Raw genomic sequence first — 25,742 nt, 5'->3', positions numbered from 1 at the left:
AGTTTATTCCCTGTGCTCCACAAGACTTTGTTCTTCCATGAGAGTTTGGAGTTTGTCACTGGACCTGTACAGCATTCCGTACAGACCTCATAAAGAGCCAGATGGCTGACCAAGAAGGACGTACCCAGCTGTTCTCTGGGCTATGAAGGGGGAACCTGGGTGGAAGAAGAGGAGGAATAAGGTAGCACTAACTCTTTCCCCTCTCCCTCACTGAGTCCGTTGCTGGCTTCTCTCAGGTGTACAAGACTATGGAGGACACAGAATCAGGTGACACAAGCCCTGGAAACCTAGAGACCCACACTATGATCATTTCTGGAGAATGATGCCTAGCCAACATCCAATCTAGATTACTGTGATGTATGTGGATGATTCTAAACTTCAACTTGATATAAACTATTGCAGCTAGACTACTGAGGGAGTCATAACAATGAGTATTACACCCATATTATATCAACTATGTTGGCTTACTCAAATTCACAGTGGTCATTCTGACCTTTGAGTGGATTGGATTAAAAATCTCTGGAGGACATCCTTCATCTCTAGAAACTATGGATCCTACTAATATCCAGGGAAACTTTTCTGATGCCAACCCTAGAATGTGAAAAATTGAAGCAAGGACCAGTAGCTAGATAAATCTGTAGTTGAAACACACAAATTCATAATTTCATGGACCCTTCCCTGGGGAAGTTCATCCATAAACATGTTGAAGGTCATATTTAAAAAATTAGGAATATGGAAGCAAAAATCACTGTACACTGTACATAGATACACATGCATATTCTATCCCTATTCACATGAATGTGCATTTGTTTATAAGAAAGTGCTAAAGTGTATTAACCATACAAATAAAACCAGGGACCAGGACCTGTGATTTTTAGATCACATGTTCAGGTATAAGTGTGTTGACTGTAGCATGAGATTTACTCAATGCTTATACAGTGAACAATCAAGTATATACTGAACACTGAACTGAACACTGAAGTACTGTGTTCAGCTTTGGGCACCCCAGTTGAAGAGGGATGTTGACAAACTGGAACGTGTCCAGAAGAAAGCAACAAAGATGGTGAGGGGTTTGGAGGAAAGGTTAGAATCATAGAAGCATAGAGTTGGAAGGGGCCACACAGGCCATCTAGTCCAACCCCCTGCTCAACGCAGGATCAGCCCTAAGGATCCTAAAGCATCCAAGAAAAGTGTGTATCCAACCTTTGCTTGAAGACTGCCAGTGAGGGGGAGCTCACCACCTCCTTAGGCAGCCTATTCCACTGCTGAACTACTCTGTGAAAAATGTTTTCCTGATATCTAGCCTATATCGTTGTACTTGTAGTTTAAACCCATTACTGCGTGTCCTTCCCTCTGCAGCCAATGGGAACAGCATCCTGCCCTCCTCCAAATGACAACCTTTCAAATACTTAAAGAGGGCTATTATGTCCCCTCTCAACCTCCTTTTCTCCAGGCTGAACATTCCCAAGTCCCTCAACCTATCTTCATAGGGCTTGGTCCCTTGGCCCCAGATCATCTTCATCGCTCTCCTCTGTACCCTTTCAATTTTATCTACGTCCTTCTTGAAGTGAGGCCTCCAGAACTGCACACAGTACTCCAGGTGTGGTCTGACCAGTGCTGTATACAATGGGACTATGACATCTTGTGATTTTGATGTGATGCCCCTATTGATACAGCCCAAAATGGCATTGGCCTTTTTTACCACTGCATCACACTGCCTGTTCATGTTTAGTTTACAATCCACAAGTACCCCAAGGTCTTGTTCACACACAGTGTTACCTAGAAGTGTATCCCCCATCCAGTAGGCATGCTTTTCATTTTTCTGACCCAGATGCAGAACTTTACACTTATCTTTATTAAATTGCATCTTGTTCTCATTTGCCCATTTTTCCATTGTGTTCAGATCTTGTTGAACTCTGTCTCTATCTTCTGGAGTATTTGCCAGTCCTCCCAATTTGGTGTCGTCTGCAAACTTGATGAGTAGTCCTTCCACCCCCTCATCTAGATCATTAATAAATATGTTAAAAAGTACCGGACCGAGCCCTGAGGTACCCCGCTACTCACCTCCCTCCAGTCTGATGAAACACCATTGACAACAACTCTTTGAGTGCGGTTCTCTAACCAATTCCCTATTTACCTAACTTTCTGAAAATCCAGATTGCAGTCCTTCAATTTATCCATCAGAACATCATGGGGAACCTTATCAAAAGCTTTACTAAAATCCAAGTAAACGACATCAACCGAATTTCCACAATCCAGCAAACCTGTCACTTGGTCAAAAAAGGTCTGACAGGACCTGTTGGAGACAAATCCATGCTGACTTCCTTGGATAACCAAATTGTCCTCCAGATGTTTGCATATCGCTCCCTTTAATATCTGCTCCATTATCTTACCCACAACAGAGGTCAGACTCACTGAGGGAGCTTCATCTGTTTAGCCTAGAGAGGAGACGACTGAGAGGGGATCTAATAGCCATCTTCAAGTATTTAAAAGGGTGCTATATGTAGGATGGAGCAGAATTGTTCTCTCTTGCCCCAGAGGGACAGACCAGAATGAATGGGGTGAAATTAATTCAAAAGAAATTCTATCTATACATCAAGAAGAAGTTCCTGACAGAGCAGTTTCTCAGTGGAACAGGCTTCCTCGGGAGGTGGTGGGTTCTCCATCTTTGGAAATTTTTAAACAGAGGGTGGATAGCCATCTGACAGAGAGGCTGATTCTGTGAAGGCAAAGGGGTGGCAGGTTACAGTAGATGAGCGATTGGGATGTGAGTGTCCTGCATAATGCAGGGGGTTGGACTAGATGACTCATGAGGTCCCTTCCAACTCTATTATTCTATGATTGTACTGTTCCCGGACTGTACATGAGTTCACTGTAACCTGTGAATGGGGTTATTGTTATGTGGGTGCACCCCATCATCATCGCATTTGATGGTTGTCTTACATTGTTCCGGATGTCCTACCTCATCATCTTGAAGATCTTCCTTTAGATGAAGAAGTTTTTTCAATGCAGCAGCAACGTATCTCTTCCGCTTACGGATGAAATCCTTCTCCTTTGCACATAGACCATATCCCAAGCGCACATCTAGGTCCTGCTGACTAGATTATGAAGATCTATATTATAAACCTGAACATCTGAATACATGTTGCATCAGCTTTGTGAGTTAAATAACTTCCTGGAATTTCCATTTTGTAAATGTGTGAACAAGGGACAATAATAAAATTTGAGCATAGCCACACAAAGATACCAGGATAGTGTAGTAGGTAGGAATTGGTGTTTTGTTTTTAATTTAAGAGATCTGGTTTAGAGTTCCTTTAGGGTCCAATAATAGCCATGTTGGCTTGCAATAGAACAGGTAGATTTGAGTTCAGTAGCAGTTTAGAGATCGATGTGATTTGCTGGTACAATCTATCAAGAGTTCAAACTCCCTTCATTGATAACAGTTGGAACAGAGATCTTTGAGTCCTTATATCCCAGTCAGAAGGTGGAAACTTCATACACAAGTTCAGAACACGTGCAGTGGAAAGTTATTACGCTACACACAAGGCCATTTTATCAATGTAGCACATGCTTTGGGCCCTGTGCTTCCAGGGGCCCCATGCAGGACCTCCCCCCATTGATTAGGGTCATAACCTCACATCTCCCCCCCCTTTCCACCAGGGGGATCCCCTCCATCCCAGTCTGGCTTCTCCCTCCGCAATTGAACTCTGCTAGGACCCTGCAAATCCTTAAAGTGACTCTGGGGCTACAGGCCCTGCAAGTCCTTAAACCACACCTGATTACATATACTAATTTTCTGCACCCAAGCACTTCCCCTCTGTTCTAATCAAGGTGATTACAATGCCCATTATACCTCTGCTGGTATCCTGAGCGCCTTCTTTTTAACACTCCTCCCACCTTCTGAGATATAAAGGCTCAGGGAACTGTTCCAGCACATATCTGACAAAGGCAGCTTAAACTATTGTAAAGCTTATAACACAATTTTGGAACTTGTAAATTTTGCCAAATCTAGATATTCTCAAATATTTGCTGCTGTCTGAAGCTGAGTTTGTATTTCTCTCCTGCTATCCCTTGTATTTTGGCACTAGATGAGATTCTAGCCAAGGACTGTAAGACAAAGGGTCATGGGTGAATGGTCCCCTCCAGCCTGCAAGGGAAGGAAATGCACCCTGCTAATCATTTTATTTAATTTTTATTTATTCTTTATTTGATTTATAGTCCACCACCTCCAATCATGCCAGCTGAACTGAATGGTCCATGCTAGACTGATCTTGTCAGATTTTGGCTGGTCATCTCTGGTTAATCCTTGGATGGGAGATCACCAAAGGTGTCCATGTTTGCTTTACTGTGGCAAGCAATGGTAAACTACCTTTGAACCTCTCATGCCTTGAAAACTCTATACCGTCTCCATGCATCAGCTGTGACTTGATGACAATAGCCACCACCAGTCATTTGCTATTTTTAACATGATTACTGAGAAGAACACATTTTCTCAAGTAATAAAATAATTGGACAAAGCAAGCAGCAAAGACATCAGGATAAACAGATATGAAGAAAAATGTTTACCAGTTTTCTGGTGTCACAAATATACTGTAAGCTTTCTCCTAAAAAAAATATTTAAAAAGGATTGCCATTATTATGGATGAATTCCAAATTCAGTGCATCATCTAACAGTGCATCATCTACCACAAATTTTTTCCCTCTGTCCCCTTATTTGTCCTAGAGTTTATTTACGTTTTTCTTCATTTTAAATTTCACTTAATTACTCCAAACAGAAATAATATATACACATTTATGGTTGTCTTGCATTATATATAAAGCAAACTATAACAACAATGGTGGTTAGTCTACTGGTAAGCATCTGTAAAATATTTCCAGATATCTAAAAATGCGTCCTTGCATAGGTCTTATCTATAGGCCATACATTCCAATGTTGGTAAGGTTATAAAGTCTTCAACCCATTGGATTACTGGAGCTTGGCATTTCTCTCTCCAGTTCTGTGTTTCTTTTAGCAACAATATGGACACAAATGGTCCATTTTCATTTAACACATTTAGTCTCCAGGAGACAGTCAAATAGTGTAAAAGTACATAAGCATCCTCAAAAATCAATTGCTATCTTAACACAAAATTAATAGGAGTAATGACTTCCTCCCAAAAATGCCAAATAATTGGGCGGCCCCAGAACATGTGTTTAATTCAAAATCTTGTGAATTACAGCATTAGCAATTAGACACTTTACATTACTAATATGGGGTCCACTATGTCCTAAACATAAATGTTACCTAAATAAATCAAAGCTTAAGGTCTATAGGAGAAACAGGTATAGAATTCAGGCCCATATCCTGTTGCTTTGGCAAAACAGGGTGATCTAGCTCCTTATTCCATTCAATTCTGAGACTTTGTATTATCACATTTATTAATCAATATCAAATAATTATAGACAAATACTGTACGTTTCATTTTCTACATTGTTCAATGAAAGTTTCCAAGAGTAAGGGAGATTCTGAGGTAGAAACTGTGGCATTCAGTATCTTACTTCAAGTAGCCATGCAAGAGACCAGATATCAGATTAATGACAAATTAATCAATTTAACACGTACATGGTTGAGTCCCATGAATCATCACTGGGAGGCACCAGTGGTCATATTCCCCTATTCCACTTCCCCCAGCAGTCCCTTTTGCCTCTGGGGAAGGTGATTCCCAAGACTTCAGGATTCAAACTGACTAATAACCTCAAAGGTTGAAGGGCTGAAATGAGGAGGGGGAAGAGGGTGTTTTACCAACTTTTATCTGAAAAAGTGAACTAGAAAATTTTGTTGGTCTTTAAAGTAGTACAAGACTCAAATTTTAAATCATGATTTAGAAAATATTTTAATTTATTGTTATGGTAATTTGTCTAATAGCTATCTAACAGCTGAAAAGGAGCAAAGAAATGATAAATACATAGAGGGTCTGGGGGGGGTGGTTTATTTGTTCACATCCAGGACTCACGTGTGCTATTCTTATCCTCTCTCCCATGCTTAGTCGATGCAAAGGTACAGTCATAGAGTCCTTTATTGTTTTATTTGAGGAACACTAAAGAAGAAAAAATGATTATAATAGAGCACTTTTAAACCAAAGGTAGATTACATCCACTGGGTGGTTGATTTGCCCTCCACACATTAATAGTGAGCAGAATTTACCATCAGCAACACAGATTTTGCATTAAGCACACAAATTGTGTAAAATTTACCAATTTGAAGAGTATATTATTATTACAGGTAATGGGTCCAGATCCAGTTAAAGAAATCTGTGATTATAGTCCACTAAATGCAATGGAATTTAAGTTAGTCCAGAATAATTTGTCCAAACTGTTCGTTTCAGTGAAACACAGCCATGACCAATTGTGCTAGGACCTCTGAGTTCTACGATGGGTGACAGATGATGAGTGAAGAGCATATTATTCTTGGTGGGAAATGTTCATTGCATTCCATATGTCTATAGGTTTGCTGCCCACACATGGAGTCTCTGAACTACAATGAAATATGCAATTTCAAGAATGCCAGTTTACATTAAATTGAAACTAAAACCCATTGTCTGGGACCTCCTGTGGAGACCCATTCCCTGACAGCAGTGGGACGAAGTGGGCTGCAAGCTCAAAGATATGCTGGAATTAGGAGTAATTGAGCCCTTGCAGAGCAAGTGGAAAAGTCACATTGTCCTTGTCCCGAAACCGGATTGTAGTATCTGGTTTTGTGTGGACTACCGATAGGTCAACTGACATGCTAAGTATGATGTCTACTCAGTGCTGAGGGCCAATACCCTCACTGATCAGTTAGGTGTGGCAAAGTACATCTCAACTCCAGATCTAACCAAAGGATATGTAATTCCATGTAATTTGTATTATATAACGTTAAATGTAAACCGGCCAGAGCTGCAAAGAAATGGGCGGTATAAATAAATAAATAAATAAATAAATAAATAAATAAATAAATAAATAAATAAATAAATAAATAAATAAATAAATAAATAAATAAATAAATAAATAAATAAATAAATAAATAAATAAATAAATAAATAAATAAATAAATAAATAAATATTGACAAGTCCCAGTAGCCTTGGCTCCTTGTAGGGAGTTTACCACCGTGTACATAGATGATATAATCATCTTCAGCCCAGGTTGGGCAACTCACTTGAACATATGTCTCATGTATTGTCAGTACTATGAGCAGCCGGTCTACATGCCAATCCCTGGAAAAGTCAGTTGGGCTCCCAAGAGCTGAAGTACCTAGGTTTTGTCATAGGGAAACGCCAACTCCAGCCACTGCCTGACAAGGTGGCCTCCATACTACTCCACTCCTCACACCAAACAGCAGATGAGGCAATTTTTTGAGTTAGTAGGCTATCACGGGCACTTCATCTCACACTTCACCTCCATTGTGAACCCGTTGACTGCTTAAAGAAGGGAATGGCCAGCCAAGTATACTGGACTCTGAGTTGACTAGAGCCTTCACCCAGCTGAAACAAAGTCTCAACAGTGAATGCCCCTTAGTCCAGCACCAGACTAAGAGGCATTCTGTCCCAAACACATGAAGGAGCTGAATACCCCATTCTCCTTATGAGCAGGAAGCTTTGCCCAGTGGAGGCAAAATACACTACCATTGAGAAGAAGGCCTTGGGCATCAAATAGACCATCAGGGTCCTACAGAATTATTTGACCAATAACCCTTTCGAGCTCATAGTTGATCGCATCCCATTGGTTTGACTACAAACCACAAATTCTAAGATGGAACATCTCGCTCTGGCCTTTCAGGTTTACCATCCCACACCAGGCCGAAGCCACGCACATCAATGCAGATGCCATGGCGTGGATGTTTGAGGATGGCCCCGGTGGCAACCATCCCAGCAGGGGGTATATCTGGGTCCTCCAGGGCTCCTGCGTGGGAGCAGGGGTCCAAACCTGGCCCCAATCCCAGCCAGCAGGCTCAGAGACAGCCCCACTCACCTGCTGGAAGGAGCCACCCAAGACAACCTCCACCTGGCCTTGTCACCAAGGATGCCTTGGATGCCGTCGCCCAGGCTGCTGAAGCAGACAATGCCCCCCCATCCCAAGAATGGACAAGGAAGCCAGAGATGATGCCACAACCCAAGCTGGGGCTGCAGGAAGCCATCCTGCTGCTGTGATCCCTTGGCAGGAAACCATCTACCCAGGAGGTGACCTGCCCAGGCAGAACCAAGAGAATCAGCCGACGCCTGGCCCGAAACAAGGCTGACCATGCCAATGCACATTGTGACTGGTGCACCAGCGGCTGATGAATAGATGTGGAGGCATGGGGGAGGAGCAGAGGGAGGAACGGAGAAAAGAGGCTGAGGATAAAAGGGCAGGAGGCAGACCATGTAGGGTGGTGGGTTGAAGAGTGGAGAAAGTGTCAGAGAGAAAACGAGTGGAGGAGAAATGGAGAGAAGGAGGGGAGCGAGGGAGAGAGAATGGAAGAGAGACTAAGCAAAGGAGTGGAAGAAAGGAGGAGGGAGCAATGGAAAGAGTGAAGGCGAGTAAAGAGGTCCCAAACCAGGGTAGGGAAGAGACAGCCAAATGGGAGAAGTCAGAGGAGAATACAGAAAGGCAGGAGTCCAGCGGGCAGAGAGGGAAGAAGGAGGGACCAATACGTGGCTAGACCTCAGGAAGATGGACACCACTGACTCAGCATCCCTCAGGAGGGGGGAAGAGGACCCCAGAGACTCGAGCAGCGCGTCTGGATTGCCCCCTGTCTTTCTGGCAGGCCCCCACTTGTGCCACTGCAGGTGAAGGATACTCAGCCCTCCCCGTCACCCTGACAGAGGCTCACGCCCATCTTCTTGCCTTCTGTGGAGAAATGTGTTTTATTTTGTGTGGTGGGCTAGACCCAACCCCACCATTCAGTTTATAAACTGCCTGTGACTTTTATTGCTCCTCAGTTACCTTTAGCCTCTGGTTTCCATTGCTTTTTTCCATGTTCTACTTTTCTTGTCTTTGTACAAAAATTATAAATTCCTTGAAAACCTGGCTCTTGGAAGTAGAAATACTTCTCTGAAGAAAACACATTGTCCAGAATGTGGGCAACCATATACTTACACAGGAAGAAATGGAACTATTTGTCAGCAGAATTTCCATCTGGGGATGACAATACTTGGCATAGTGGAACACAGTGGAAACTGGAGATAGCGAATCTAGTACAACAGTCCGAGTGCCTTCACCAGATCCTTTCACTTTAAATGTGAAGCTTCGCTCTGAGCAAAGGGAGGGGAAGCAGCATTTTATTTGTTTGTTTGTATATTTATTGGATATCTATACCACCACTCCTGGACCAGCCAGTTTGTGGCTGTTTACAGACATAATAAAACACTAAAACCCCATAATAATTTTAATATTCTTCTCTCCAGATGGATATATTGTCATTCAAAGTGAGCTTAAGGCAGTGGTTCACAGAGGAGGCAGCACTGCCCCGGGGCAGTGGGCAGTATTTTACATACAGTAAGGAAAACCCAAACATAAGCAGTAATTAATCTTACTTTGCCTTGCCCTCCTTCTTTGTCTTCCACACACTTCTACTTTTAAGCGGCAAACTTCCCGAGACTGCAAAAGAAAAAGAAAAACTTGGGATGCCGTTCAGCTTTTCACAGATGAAAATAGGTCACATTTGTTGTTTTGATGTTAATGTTCCATTTAAGTTATATAATGTTCAGTGTAAACTGCCCAGAGCTGCAAAGAAATAGGTGGTATAAACATCTAAATAAATAAAATAATGAAACTAAGTTACAGCTCTGAAATTTAGATTAAGGTGATGTGAAAACTGGTGAAATACTATTTACAGCTTGGGATATGCAAATGATACCACATTACTGACAGATAATAGTAAAGATTTGAAATGACTACTTATCAAGTTTAAAGGAGAAAGTGCCAAAGCAGGAGGACAAAGAGGACAAAAATGATGGCTACTGAGGAATTACACAATTTTAAGGTTAATGATGAAGCAACTGACATAGTTAATGTTTTTCTATTCATTGACTCATCAACTAAAAGGGCAACTGCAACCAAGAAATTAGGAGATTGAGACTGGGAAGGGCAGCCATGAGGAACTAGGAAAGATCCTTAAGTGTCACCAGAGACCAAGATCAAGATAATTTAGAGTGAGCCATTCTGCTATGGATGTGAAAATTGGTCAGTGAAGAAATGTGACCAGAAAAAAAAACTGATTCATTTAAAATGTGGTGTTGAGAAGAGTTTTATGGATACAGTGGGCTGCCAATAAGGCTGCTGTATTTTGGTCATATCATAAGAATGCAAGAGAATGATGCTAGGAAAAGCTGGAAGCAGCAGTGAAAGAGGAAGACTCAACAGGAGCTGAATTGAGCCAATATAGAATTCAAAGCCTTCAGTCTGCAAGAGGTGAGCAAAACCTTTTAATGATAAGCCATTTTGGAAGTTGCTAATTCATAGGGTTGCCATAAGCTTCAATTTATTTAATGCATCCATTCATTTGTATCCTGCCTTTCTTCTCAAAGGGGATCCAAAGCTGCTTACATCATACATCATTGAAAACTGGCCACCAACCTTGAATGATGGAAGTTACACTGCAAAAACGAAGGGAATTGGAACACGCTGAACCAGGTTATCTTCATTCTCCTAGTAAATTCCCACCCATCCCCTGCCAGTTGCCAGGAAGAACCAGACAACCTTAAACAGGGCATCATCACAAACAGTACAGATATCACAGGTAAGATCACAGGACAAAAAAAAAAACATACCACCAGTACACCATTTGTAGCAATGCATTCCATCATATTTTGCCTATGGATTAAAAACAAATAGAAAAAATATCTATTGTAATTTACACATGGTATATTTTAATTCATATGTTTTCTGAATATTTTGACCCATTTCAGAAGATGTCAAAGGATGTTACAGGGTTTTTTTTTTATTGAATACAGATTTTAGAAGAAGAAAAAGAGTTAGTTCTTATATGCCACTTTTCTCTACCAGAAGGAGTCTCAAAGCAGCTTACAACCCCCTTCCCTTTCCTCTCACCACAACAGACACCCTGTGTGGTGGGTGAGGCTGAGAGAGCCCTGATGTCACTGCTCGTCAGAACAGCTTTATCAGTGCTGTGGCGAGCCCAAGGTCACCCAACTGGTTGCATGCGGGGGGAGCAGGGAATCAAACCCAGCTCACCAGATTAGAAGTCCGCACTCCTAGGTGGTGTAGCCTCTTTTCAGTTACCTTGAAATTTGTCTGTCTTGACTCAACTCCTGGGAGGGCACATTTACCTGTGAGACCCATTAATGCAATGTAAAATGCAGTCCTAAGTAAATGTAGACGTCAATGGATCATTCTTCAACATAACAATTTGCAGAGACAGCAGACTTACTTAGGAGTCGTTTTGTTGAAACAATTGGACTTATTTGCTCAGTAAACATAGTTAGCACTGTGCTATAAATGAAAAAAACTCAGACAAGGATAATCATTTCTGTGCTTTCCTACAAACACCACTTCCTTAACAAATTCTAGGGAATAAAAGCAATATCCCCCTAGAGAGTGATGGAAACGATCCTAGTTGTGGGCAAAGAAATGGCTTGTAAACTAGTCTTTCTGTGTCCAGAATGTCAATAATAATTTTCTGCCATTTCATTTATTTATTATTAAGTTTGTCTACTGCTCCTCCCCATGGATGGGCTCAGGGCAGTTCACAGCATAAAATAAACGTCAATAAAACCTTCCTAAAACCAAAACAATACTAATTTGAGAGACTTTTATCATATAGAAAGCCATATTGAATGGAAGCTGAATTGATTCATCTCTCAATCCCCTACTCAGCACTGTGTGGTAGCCTGAGTTTTACTCACATGTATTCCATGGTGAACTCCACTTCTAGCTGTTCATTGTTCTGAAATTTAAAAATGAGGAGTGGAAAGGAATGGAATGAAACATGCAAAATAATCATATATGATCTTTTCCATCTAACAAAGTGAGTTTTGACTGACAACAGTTTATACCCTGAACAATTTTGTCAGTCTTTAAGGTGCTGTTGGACTCAGTTTTTGTTCTACTGCTACAAACTAACCTGGCTGCCCCTCGCAAAGTAATCAGTAATTGTAAAAGTATACTTCACTGATGCCATGTCACTTTTCCAGTTGCTGATTTGCAGATACATATTTATTTTATTTATTTATTTTATATTTTACTAGTAATAAAGCCCGCTGTATGCCGAATACAGCGGGCGCTAGAAACTGACCTTGTCGGGCGGCGGCTCTCTGCCTAAGTAGGCAGCCCTGGCTAACAACTGAAATCATTGTGCACTCTGAAATCTGTGCACTCTGTAATGCAGTGGTCCCCAACCTTTCTGAGGCTGGGGACCGGCCCGGGCTGTGCCCGGGCCGCGCCCGCGCAGGAATATATTGCTGTAGCATGCCAAGTAGCCAAGGCAGGTGGGTAAAGACATGTGCAGATGTTCTCTAATTCAGCAACTTTATTTCCACAAGGCACAAACCCAGGGTATTACAAAAACAGCTCTAGGTGCACTAAGCAAAGTAAACCAAATCCATGGTCTTTGTTAGCTATATGATGTCCTCCCCTATACACACATCATTAGCATCATTCTCCTCTGTCATCCTTCATAGCAAAACACAGAGAAGAGACAAACTCCAAAACAATCCCCAGACAAAGGACAGTTCCCCTTTTCCAGTAATAAAGGTGGCAAGGGCGATCTGTGGGTAGGGAGTCAGAGGCAGTGGCCCTCACCAGAAGTTCTAGTCCTGGCCATTGCTTCACCAGTGTGGTGTGGTGGTTAAGGGTGGTGGGTTTGATTCTTACTCCTCCCCATGCAGCCAGCTGGGTCAGCCCCACCTCCCTCATAAGGTACCAGTTGTGGTGAGAAAGGAAGGGGATTGTAAGCTCCTCTGAGATTTGTTCAGGTAGAAAAAAGTGGGGAACAAAAACAAACTCTTCTTTTTCTTAGAGTATGCTGGCACCAGCCCTGCCACACATACATATTTGTATAAGGGTGTTTCTGAACTTGGTGTTCAAATGAAATTCTACAGTTGAGAGTTTCAGTGAAGTTCAGTTCAACAGAGTGAAGGACTGAGAAGAATCATGAATTAGGGAAATGGAACTAATAGTACTTTCTTTAGGGAAATAGATAGGGAAATAGAGGGATGACCTCTACCAAGGGTTTAAGAAGGAAAATTGGAATTTGTGTGTATGTCCCTGCCTTAAAAGCCTTACATAATTTTGAGACAATTAAGTTATGCCTGTTTATTTAAGCAGTGGCAGCCAAGAAATCTTTCTCAACAGTAGAACAAATAAGTCCTGTGACACACATGGCCTCACCGGTCACCACTGGCCAGTGGATTGCAGCCGTGGGGGGCAGAAGAAGAGCCGCGCCCGCGCCCGCGAGCCGCGCCCGGGCCGCGCCCGGGCCGCGCCCGCGAGCCGCGCCCGCGAGCCGCGCCCGGGCCGCGCCCGCGAGCCGCGCCCGGGCCGCGCCCGCGAGCCGCGCCCGGGGCGCGCCCGCGAGCCGCGCCTGCACATCGGGCCGCTGGCTGGCAGGGCCGCTGGTGGACTGTTTCTTCGGGGGCGCTGCAGAAGCCGGGGCAGGAAGCGAGCCGGGAGCGGCTGCGAGGACATGGCGGAGACCATTGTAAGTTGGGGGCGAGGGGGTGGTGCGCGGGGGCTGCGGCCTGCGTGGGAAGATCGGGGCCTCTTTCTCCGCTTTGCCGTGCGAGTTTGCGGTCCCTCCTGAGCTTCGCCGTGCCCCAAATCCTCCCCACTCCTTGGAGGTTTCTGGATTGTGAAGTCCGCAGCCCAGTTTTGTTTTTCTTTCTGCGACGGTTCGAGCGGGCTTTAGGCGGAGAGGCTGTTTGCCTTTCGCCCCCCTCTCCCCCCCCCCAATTTTAAAATGCTTTAATGCCTTACAGTCGGCAATGTGAGGAATGTTGCCGGAAAACACAGAGGACATCGCTTGCATCTCTTTTGGCTCTCTTTTGGCTCTTGCGATGGCTCTCTCGGGCAGGGAGCCCCGGGAAGCTGCAGTCTGCTGAGGTTCCCTCGGAGGTTCCCTCGGGCGTCAGGCCAGGAGCAACTGCGAGCCGCGCTGCGCGCGGCTCGCAGTTGCTGGGGCTGGGAATCAGAGGGACCAATCGGCAGGCGCTTCGCGCCTGCCGATTGTTCCCTCCGATTGTCTGTCATGAGGAAGGGTCCAATGCGGACCCTTCCTCATCCCGGACACATCCCGCCCCAGAACGCCTTACTCTTTTATTTAGTCCGTGGCGCCCGTGGCGCCACGGGCGGTGTTCAGATAATTATATTTATATACCGCCGCTCTCAAATGACTTGCAGCAGTTTACAATCAATAAAACACATTAAAAAGCCCTCTGGAACACAATAAAACACATCGTAAGCCCTGTGGAACTGTCTGAGGTTGAAGGGGCTCTGATTCCATTTGGCAGAGCATTCCGCCAGGCTGGAACCAGGACTGAAAAGGCCCTGATCTAATTGAAACCAGTTTTATCTCTTTGGGGCTGGGGATCCTAAGTAAATTTTTGGTGCTAGACGAAGGTGACCAGATTGTCCCACTTTTGGAGGGGCATCTGGGGGCTCCATATAGACCAAATTTTTAATCAAGACCCCCCCCCCATCAATGGTGTCCCGTTTTACCAATGTTAAAATCTGGTCACCTTATGCTATATCTTAATGTCCTTTGGAGGGTGCAATGGAAGAAGCAGTCACAAAGATACAAGGTCCCAGACCATTTAGGGTTTTGAAGATTAGAACCAAAACCTGGAATCTAATCCAGTCCCCAATCTGGAGCCAATGCAGCTCGACAAGCACAGGTTCTATATGGGCTTTCCTACAAACCAGGAGAGTTTAAGGATTTGCAAGGCCCTAGTTTTTATTTGTCCTTGTTATGCTTGACCAGAGTTCCATGGTGCCTTTCAGGTTTTTATTTGTCCTTGCTCCTAAAACTGACCCCTTCTGTTTTCCCAAGTGAAGCTTCATGCCTCTGCTTTTAAGGCCATCTGGTTTCCTTATGACTGTCATATATATTATGTCTATTTCCCTGTTAGAGGTGCTAGTTGTACTTTTGCTTTGATGATATGGGTACTTTCTGTAAGATCAAGAAGTGTATGAAAACAAATTGCTGTAGAAGGGTTGACTATGCTGGTTTTCTGAATGAAGCCAGCTCTGGCAACAATGAAGTCTTCATGCACCCGTTAGTTCTTACTTTGACCCTCAGAGTTGCCTTCTTGCCACAGAACTTGACAGAATTGCCACAGAACCTGACAGTACTGCCCTTTGAATCCCTATACAGCTTGGAGTCAGCATACCTTAAACCCATCCATACAAACCTTCCTGCCCACTACAGTCATCTTCAGAAGACCTGGTACAGGAAACCCACCATCTAAAGCTAGATGAACGGCAACCTAAGAAAGTTCCTTTTTGATCATTGTACCAAAACTTTGGAACCACTTCCCAGAGAAATTTTCTGCCTCTCCTAACATTGTCTTTTGCCAGAGGATTAAGACTTTTAAATTTTGTTTGGCATACCCCCAATGAGAGCTAGATTGGTGTAGTAGCTAAGAGTCTTGGAAACCTGGGTTTGAATCCCTACTCATAGCTTGGAAGTTTGCTGAGTGATCTTGGACCAGTTCTATCCTCTCAAGCTAACTTACCTTACAAGATTGTTTTGAGGATAAAATGGAGAGGAGAATAATGAAAGCCACTTTGAGTTGCAAATGGGGAGTAAGGCAGGGTATAAATGAATTACTAAAATAAATAATAATTTATTGGCCCTCCTCCCTGGTCGCGTTGCTATATGTGTTTGTATGTTCTATATTTCAAAAATTGCTTTAACATCCTGATGTTTTAATGATGAAATATTTTTTAAATTTCAGTCTTTGCTGCCTTCGGGATCCTATTTTCATAGAAAGGTGGCACAGAAATAGTTTAAATAGATAAATACAATATTAGGTTATCTTCTTACTAGCCAAGAGGCAAGTTTGTTCCTCACCTGTTCATTCAATGGAAACCTGTAGCAAAGTGTTCTTCCTGGCTGGAGATGCGATGTATCAAAAAGAACTGTGCCAAGCTGGTCATCACTGTCTTCATCACATACTTTTAGTTCTAGGATGTTCTGAAGGACAGGGGAGAGTTAAAAGATATACTGATAAAATTGTGATGAAGTAGGGATGGGCAGCATTTGAAGATGATGTTTGTGTGGGGAGATTCAGACCAACTCTTGGCACAGGCATTAATATGTTCTCAAGACAATATTGATTTCTATATGCCAACATCATCATCTTATTGTTTCTTCCACTTCTCCTCCACTATAATTAACGCTAAATATGACAATAAATATTTCTTCAAGGGAAATGGAGCAACATAATTTGTTTTAAATTAGGCATGGGAAGAATATTCAATAGGAAAAAGACTCACACAATGCAAAATCTTCTCAAGTATCACAGATTTGTAGTGAAGATTCACTGTGTGCCCATGCAGGAGAAATTTTCCCATTTCTCCATTCTTCCCAAAGAAAAAGATACTGGGTATTTTTTTTTCCATCTTCTATGTTAAATAGATGGAATCCCAGAAAAATGACAGAGGAGACAGAGTTCTCCACATTCTACATCAAAGCAGAAGTGCAAGAAAACCCGCAAGCAAAAGTCATCTTCTAGAACGATTCCATACTATGCCAGGTCACATATCATCCCATTTCCCAAGGCTTTTCATCACCAATAGGTATGTTTGATGCTCAATTGAAGGAAATACTTATTTTACTCAATGACATCTTCCAGAGAGTCTTACTACTGTATTTTGGGTTCCCTTTCTGACCACTTTATTTTTCAGAACTTTCTCACCACTTTGTCTTATGTTCCTTGATGTCCCAGATGTTTCTGAAACCGGCCTTGCTTCAGCTTTTTCCTTTGAAACACACTTTCCTCTATTACACTGTTTACTTCTCTGTGATAGATATCCCATTTCTCATGGCTTTGCCCATGTCACCATTTCTTTATGAGCAGCATCCATAAGGATTATTTTTACTTTGTGTGCTAGTGATATATCAAAGCAATGGCCTTATGTACAGATTCCTTCAAACAGGAGGCTTTTGGTCATATGATTCTTATCACCCTGGTGGATATGCATTTTTCAATAGGAAAATAATAATATTATTATTTAATTTTTTTTTAAACCACCCTTCCTAAGTTGCTCAGAATGGGTAACAATATTAAAGCAATATACAAAAATTGAAACATTGACTATTTTACTGATGCGCCCAGCTAAAATTTACAAACGGGGGGGGGGGGGAGTATTAAGAGCCAGTCTTCCGCCGCTCCTCCTCCCAGTGGTGATTACAGCACTCGTTGATGGATGTTATTTTAAAGCCTGACCCTAAGCCGGATGGAATATCACCATTTTACAGACCCTGCAAAAATGATTGATGCAAACTTCAAGGAGTCAACTGATCCAAATGAAGAGAGCACTAGTGTATAACATACCACAAGAGCAGAACTGCAAACTGAATCAAATGTATGATACATGAATACAAACTAAAAAGCATGGCTTCAAAACAACCAGAAAGGTGTAAAGGTAAAGGTAAAGGCATCCCCTGTGCAAGCACTGGGTCATGTCTGACCCTTGGGGTGACACCCTCCAGCGTTTTCATGGCAGATTCAGTACGGGGTGGTTTGCCAATTACCGTTTACCCCCCAGTAAGCTGGGTACTAATTTTACCGACCTCGGAAGGATGGAAGGCTGAGTCAACCTTGAGCCGGCTGCTGGGATCGAACTCTCAGCCTCATGGGCAAAGCTTTCAGACTGCTGCCTTACCACTCTGTGCCACAAGAGGCTCAGAAAGGTGTACATGGCTAAAAAATAACATGGGCTACATAAGCAGATAGAGCCTAAACATGAGTAAATAAAATCAAATCCTAAAAATAAAAATACAGATCAGTTCTAAACTGATGGTATAATTGTTTGTTGATCTAGTCTATGATAAGAATATAATAATTATGCTTTAGTAAAACATGTTTATAATCAAAGCACTGACTCTTTAATTATGTACTATATCCAGTACCTGTGTACAAGTAAAGTACTTGTGTAGTGTACCCAGAAACAACAAATGGAATTACTGAGGTATACCTCTGGCTAGGAATTAAATGATATGGTATAGGGAAGCTAACTAAATGCCTAGGGTTTATTAAGTGCACACCGATACCTGAATCAGGCCTGACCAGTTATCCAGAACACACCCTTCTGCCCTTCTAGTTATAGCTCAAATGGATTCCACACTAGGAATTTGCCCCTGACAGCCTTTCATTGCTCATGGGGTTTAGTGCTGCTTCCTCATGACATCAGAAGCAACTGGTAGCTTTCCTGTGGTGGCATGTTTCCTCCATGATGAAGGAAATCGCAAAATCCCACTTCCACTTTCTTGTCACGCTGCAAATCGGGGCACAAACAGGGGCAAGCCCATCTGAAGGGAGAAATGTGCAACAGTCTTGGTAGCATTGTGCCCACCCTCACACCGACCTTCCCCTTCCCATTTCTGGATCAAAACAAAAAAATGTAATGGCACAGTCCGCATAGCTACGGGACCGCAAAGTGAGATGTCCGCATTACAAATAAACTGTTCTCTTCAGTGTGCACAGTAATATTGGGATCAGGCAGCTAAAACACATTCCGGTTTGTGTTTTCTGATGGTGAGGTATGAATGGGGAAAGAAGGGGGGGCATGTGATGAAGCAGCCATCTCCCTATTTGCTTGGCCTCTGTGCTCTGTGCTTTAAATCTTTATTATGAACACACAGTCATCAGGGCCCAGTTACCATGGCCAGTCTATCACAAATCTAACCAAATATAAAGGGAGACCATTATATAAAGTATCCCAAAAAGAGATTTACGGAAATGTTTTATTGTTGTGGCGTGATCCCGTAGCAATGCGGAAGTGACAGGGTTTTTTTTAAAAAAAATATTTTACCATAGTGGTATTTCCCCATTGCAATGCAGAAATGTGTGTATTTTAAAAATTAATTTTAGGACTCAGGGAAGAAGGAAGTTTGAGTCCCAAAACAACCGCTGTGAAGGGATTGGAGGCTTGCGTTGATTGGCAACTCAGGGAGCAGAGGGAGAAGTGTGGGTTGTCCACACTTTAGACTTCTCCGCTGCCTCATTGGGGAGGGAAAAGCTATGATGAGGCAGTGGGGTAACCTGGGAGGAATCTCCCATCAAGAAGCGTGCAAATGCGCTTTCCTATCGCATGTTTGCAAGCAGGAGGCAGTGCGCGATTTAAACCTGTGTGAAATCAGTATCAGTTTCTTAACAAGCACTTTCATAAGCTACATGTTTGTGAGGACCCTCTCAAGCTACCTGTTCACGAATTCAGGAAGGTTGAAAAGACAGGATCCTCACAAGCATGTAGGCTTCTCAACCCTCACAATCCTGAAATTTAGCAAGAGAAAGCAAAAAACAAAACACTGTCTGGAACTACAAGACAGGCCTGTCCAAACTTGGTGTTCCTGGGCCTTTAGAAAGAAAATCTTTGGAAAATATGCTGTAGACTCATGTTCTATCGATTAGTGCTTAAGTATTTCATATTATTTGCTGTAGCCATATACATCTTTTATATGTACTTTATGATGCATCTGGTTAAGCTTCCAATTTTGCTTTTGTGGTACATTATATAGTACATTTTGTAGTACATCGTAGTGCATGCCTTCCAATAAACCATTTAATTAAATTTGTGTTTTCCTACTGACAGTCATATACCCACCAATTTGACAAGAACAGAGGCCTCCTTATTAAGGGGACTGAATTAACAATCATTCCTTGGGAATGGCCAATCAACAATACTGGGAAGAAGAGAAGGTTCAAAATAATTATTCATGTTGCATTTTTCAACATAGTAGAACATTTATTTATTCTTTATTTTGCAGAATTTATATCCCACCTTTCTGCCCTCACAAGGGCCACCAAGGTGGCTAACTAAAAATATACATAATAAAGTCACATTTTAAAATCGTTAACCACCACTCAAAGAAGCACAGGTCATTTAAAGAAATAAAACTAAAGCTAAACTATATACAAAGACATAAAACAACAATTAAAGTGCCAGCTTGGTGTAGTGGTTAGGAGCATTGACTTCTAATCTGGCAAGCCAGGTTTGATTCCGCGCTCCCCAACATACAACTAGCTGGGTGACCTTGGAATCACCACAGCACTGATAAAGCTGTTCTGACCAAGCAGTGATATCTCAGCAGCAAGGAAAACACAGAGTGTTCTGGTGTCTGGAAGCTACCAATAAGTAATTAAAGTGTGGGATTCCTTTCCAGTGGAGGTAGTAATAACCACAAGTGCAGATGGCTTTAAAGGGGAGTTAGATTCGTAGAAGAGAGGTTCATCAGTAGCTACTAGTCATGGTGTCCAAGGGGAATCTACACATTCAGAGACAGTAGACCTTTGAATATCTGTGCCTGGAGACAACATGAGGGTAAGTCTCTGGTCTCTGGACCTGATTTGTTGTCTCTCCAGTACAACTGGTTGGTTGCTATATGGGACAGGATCCCGGACTATATAGACCAATGATAGAGCCAACAGTCTGCTCTTACGTTCCATCTTGTCACAAGTAGCATCTGTGATTGCTCACTCTTTCAGACATTTTCAAGTGGATAGCCATGTTGGTCTGAAGTAGTACAACAAAATTTGTGTCCAATGGCACCTTTAAGATGAACCAAGATTTATTCAAGGCATGAGCTTTCATGTGCATGCACACTTCCACAGACATCCCATGAATAAATCTTTGTTGATCTTAGTTGCCATTGGACTCAAATTTTGTTCTTCCAGACATTGTTTGTTTGCAGTTGCCTTTATGCAACATCATACAATCACCAGTTCACAAATGATGGGGGGAAAGGGTCTGCCCCTACTATGCCTACAATGTAGTTCAAACAACACAAGACCAAAAACGCCCACCAAGCAGCAACTCCTCAGCAAACAAATGGATGTAAGAAATCATCAGACCTTACAGATTTAGAAACCTAAAAAAGGACCACTTAGAGCAGGAGTAGTCAACCTGTGGTCCTCCAGATGTCTATGGAGTACAATTCCCATGAGCCTCATGGGAATTGTAGTCCATAGACATCTGGAGGACCACAGGTTGACTACCCCTGACTTAGAGGACTCATTTAAATATATGGAGTTTGGGGGAAAATATTTCTATGCAATGTTTCCATGAGATGTAATAGTATGTTTCAATAAAAGATGTGTGTCGTGATCAAATACACAGGATCAGCCATATGGGTCTTTCCCTCCTGATTACCACTTCTCACTCTTAAGCAGAAAAACCATCCACAGTCAAGCAACTCGTAGCTGCCCTGCACCATGAAGAGAGCTATTTACACACAGTTAACCAGCAACCAGAGATGAGCTTTCTGAAGTAGTTTATTAATGGGGATCTAGACTAGATCATAGCAAGAAATGACCAAACACTGAAAATAAGTCTCAACAGGAGAATTAGGAGGGCAACAAGGCTATCATCAGGATAATTAGCACCTCACCTTAACTATACTCTGGATCCAAAAGAAGAAAGTTTCATTCCAGACTGGATTGGTGCTGCTTGATAATATTTTGGTTTGGGCCTCATCCATACAAGATGTTGGTAACCTCAGTGTTACATAACAATTACTTTGACTCACTGCATAAAAAAAATTATTTAATTAGAACAATCAGTTATCATTGTTGTTTTTTAAAGAAACGTTTTTAGATACTAGTCCTATCCTAGAAATATATAAGGTAAGATCAAGTAATGGAAGGGTATTTTTTACTAATGTATACTTTGGTATGTTTTGTTGCACGATTTCATTACAGTAATGCTATAGCAATTCAGCTAATGTGGATGATGTTTGGATTGGCTAGATATACATCTTTTAGGGAGACGAAACTGAGCAAGGCCTGGATCACTTCTCTCTAAAGCTGCAAGACACAAGTTGCCTTTGGGGATCCCTTGTCTACTACAATAAAATCTGTAAACAGATTTTTAAGGGGCAAATGGACAAACATGGGAAACAACAGGAGTTCCATATGAAACATTTCTTTGAAAAATTATTCTTAAATACTTCCAATGCTGACAAAAAATGTAATGTGGTTTGTATATTTAGTAAAATGAAGCAGTAGACTCCCAAGGTCACCTAGGTGGACCAGGATACACAAAGCCAGCATTTAATCAGTTTCCAATTTTTTTAAAAAAGTATGTTAAATCTTTTAAAAAGTATGTTAAATCCACTTTAATAATTTCTATATGGAACCATTAAAAATGACATTATCTCATTTGAAGTCTCAAGTGATATAGTCCATACCAGACCCCATTAATTTATTTCCACAGCTAAAGAATCTGCCTCTTATATATGTCAAGCACAATATGAATATCAGAGAGAGCAAAAAGCATCCCAATGATACCCAAGCACCCAATGATAGCTATCTGAATTGCAAAATAACAAATTCATTAAGAAAACTTGCATATTTCTAGGGATGTCTGTAGCCCTGCTGAGGACTGAGCTTGAGGTCCAAAGCAGGAGCCTAGCCAGCATATAATTGACCGTGAGATCCCCTTTGGCACATCCATTCAATTTAAATGGAATTGGACCAATTGCATGCACTGACAGGAAGATCTATTGTGTTGCTTGTGTATTTATGTTGAGGTGTTTGGGGGTTTGTTGGTTCAGTTCACAGTTATGCTTGTACTATGCTGGGGGCTTAATTGTTGCTGTTATTAGGTGCAAAGTCGTGTCCGACCCATCGCGACCCCATGGACAATGACCCTCCAGGCCTTCCTGTCCTCTACCATTCCCCGGAGTCCATTTAACTTCACAACAACTGCTTCAGTGACTCCGTAAAGCCACCTCATTCTCTGTCATCCCCTTCTTCTTTTGCCCTCAATCGCTCCCAGCATTAGGCTCTTCTCCAGGGAGTCCTTCCTTCTCATGAGGTGGCCAAAGTATTTGAGTTTCATCTTCAGGATCTGGCCTTCTAAGGAGCAGTCAGAGCTGATCTCCTCTAGGATTGAACAGTTTGTTCACCTTGCAGTCTAAGGGACTCGCAAGAGTCTTCTCCAGCACCAGAGTTCAAAAGCCTCAATTATTTGACGCTCGGCCTTCCTTATGGTCCAACTTTCACAGCCATACATGGCAACTAGGAAGACCACATTTGTTGGTCTCTGCTTTTTAGGATGCTGTCAAGATCTGTCATAGCTTTCCTCCCCAGGAACAAGCGTCTTTTAATTTCTTTGCTGCAGTCCCCATCTACAGTGATCTTGGAACCCAGGAAAATAAAATCTGTCACTACCTCTATTTTTTCCCCATCTATTTGCCAGGAATTGAAAGTGCCGGATGTCATGATCTTAGTTTTCTTAATGTTGAGTTTCAAGCCAACTTTTGCACTCTCCTCCTTCACCCGCATCAAGAGGTTCTTTAGTTCCTCTTCACTTTCTGTCATTAGAGTTGTATCATCTGCATATCTAAGGTTGTTGATATTTCTCCCTACAATCTTTCTGTCTCATCTAACCCCGCCTTTCTCATGATGTGCTCCTCATACAAGTTAAATAGGCAAGGCAACAGTATACAGCCTTGCCAAACTCCTTTCTCAATTTTGAACCAATCAGTGATTCCATGTTCAGTTCTCACTGTTGCTTCTTGACCTGCATTTAGGATTCTCAAGAGACAGATAAGATGCTCTGGTATTCCCATCTCTTTAAGAATTTGCCACAATTTGTTGTGCTCCACACAATCAAAGGCTTTAGCATAGTCAATCAAGCAGAAGTGGATGTTTTTCTGGAACTCCCTAGCTTTCTCCATGATCCAGCATATGTTGGCAATCTGATTTCTAGTTCCTCTGCCTCTTCGAAATCCTGCCTGTACTTCTGGAAGTTCACGGTCCACATATTGCTGGAGCCTAGCTTGTAGAATTTTGAACATAACTTTGCTTGAGAAATGAGTGCAACGGTATGGTAGTTTGAACATTGTTTGGCATTGCCCTTCTTTGGGATTGGAATATAAACTGACCTTTTCTAATCCTGTAGCCACTGTTGAGTTTTCCAAATTTGCTGGCATATTGAGTGCAGCACTTTTACTGCATCGTCTTTTAAGATTTTGAATAGTTCAACTGGAATGCTGTCACCTCCACTAGCTTTATTGTTGCTCAGACTTCCTAAGGCCTATTTGACTTCACATTTCAGGATGTCTGGCTCCAGGTCAGTGGCTACCCCCTCAAGGTTATCAGGGATGTTAAGCTCACTCTTGTATAGTTCTTCTGTATAATTTTGCCACCTTTTTTTAATCTCTTCTGCTTCTGTTAGGTCCGTACCATTTTGGTCCTTTAATATACCCATCTTTGCATGAAATGTTCTCTTCATATCTCCAATTTTCTTGAAGAGATCTCTGGTCCTCCCTATTCTATTGTTTCTATAGTTTGCACTGTTCATTTAAGAAGGCATTCTTATCTCTTCTAGCTATTCTCTGGAATTCTGCATTCAATTGAGTGTAGCTTTCTTTTTCTCCCTTGCCTTTCACTTTCCTTCTCTCCTCAGCTTCTTGTAAAGCTTCCTCAGACAGCCATTTTGCTTATTTGCATTTCTTTTTGGGGGTGGATGGTTTTAGTTGCTACCTCTTGTACAGTGTTGTGAACCTCCGTCCATAGTTCTTCATGCACTCTATCAGATCTAATCCCTTAAATCTATTTGTCACCTCTACTGTATATTCGTGAGGGATATGATTTAGTTAATACCTGATTGGCCTAGTACTTTTCCCTACTTTCTTCTGCCCAAATTTTGCAACAAGAAATTGATGATCTGAACCACAATCAGCTCCTGGTCTTGTTTTTACTGACTGTATAGAACTTCTCCATCTTTGGCTGCAGAGCACATAGTCAATCTGATCTCTGTGTTGACTGTCTGGTGTTGTCCATGTGTAGAGTCGTCATTGTATTCTCTTGACAAAATTTTACCAGCCTGTGCCCTGCTTCATTTTGTACTCCAAGGCCAAACTTGCCTGTTATCCCGGTTATCTTTTGGCTTCCTACTTTAGCATTCCAATCCCCCATGATGATAAGCACATCATTTTTTGGTGTTGCTTCTAGAAGGTGTTGTAGGGCTTCATAGAACTGGTCAACGTCATCCTCTTCAGCAGCAGGGGTTGGGGCATAGACCTGGATTACTGTGATATTGAATGGTTTGCCTTGGATTCGAACTGAGATCATTCTGTCATTTTGGGGATTGTATCCCAAGACTGCTTTTCCTACTCTTTTATTGATTATGAAGGCTACTCCATTTCTTCTGCGAGATTCTTGTCCACAGTAGCATATCTGATGGTCATCTTAATTAAATTCACCCATTCCTGTCCATTTGAGTTCACTGATTCCTAAAATGTCAATGTTCAGCCTTGTCATTTCTTGTTTGACCACATCCAGCTTGCCTTAATTCATGGATATGACGTTTCAGGTTCCTATGGAATAAAAGTCTTTACAACATCGAACTGTCTTTTCACCTCCAGTTCCATCCACAACTGAGCGTCCTTCTGACTTTGGCCCAGTTGTTTCATTCATTCTGATGCTACTCATACTAGCCGTCTGCTTAACCCCAGTAGCATATTGGACACCTTCCGACCTGAGGGGCTCAACTTCCGGCGTCATATTGTTTTGCCATTTGAACTTGTCCATAAACTTTTCATGGAAAAGATACTCAG

At 42.2% G+C, this 25,742-nt stretch overlaps 1 protein-coding gene across 3 annotated transcripts in view; it reads right to left on the bottom strand.

Moving 5' to 3' along the window:
- LOC143830354 (cytosolic phospholipase A2 epsilon-like) overlaps window positions 1-25,742 on the bottom strand; it is a 64,905-nt gene that overhangs the window by 25,818 nt on the left and 13,345 nt on the right. For 2 of the 3 annotated variants that reach the window (XM_077322770.1, XM_077322771.1), the window contains exons 3-11: window positions 21,567-21,703; window positions 16,026-16,148; window positions 11,863-11,903; window positions 10,768-10,810; window positions 9,532-9,595; window positions 9,095-9,249; window positions 5,994-6,077; window positions 4,567-4,604; window positions 2,963-3,098 (exon numbers count right to left, since the gene is read on the bottom strand). In XM_077322770.1, the coding sequence (XP_077178885.1) occupies window positions 2,963-3,098; window positions 4,567-4,604; window positions 5,994-6,077; window positions 9,095-9,249; window positions 9,532-9,595; window positions 10,768-10,810; window positions 11,863-11,903; window positions 16,026-16,148; window positions 21,567-21,703 (821 nt within the window). Of the gene's footprint in view, window positions 1-2,962; window positions 3,099-4,566; window positions 4,605-5,993; window positions 6,078-9,094; window positions 9,250-9,531; window positions 9,596-10,767; window positions 10,811-11,239; window positions 11,287-11,862; window positions 11,904-16,025; window positions 16,149-21,566; window positions 21,704-25,742 lie in introns of those variants that run through there. The other variant, XM_077322772.1, reaches the window with a different exon arrangement.

This window comes from Paroedura picta, chromosome 2, assembly GCF_049243985.1.
Source record: "Paroedura picta isolate Pp20150507F chromosome 2, Ppicta_v3.0, whole genome shotgun sequence".
NCBI classification, from domain to species: Eukaryota; Metazoa; Chordata; class Lepidosauria; order Squamata; family Gekkonidae; genus Paroedura; species Paroedura picta.
This window is presented reverse-complemented; position numbering and strand designations above follow the sequence as displayed.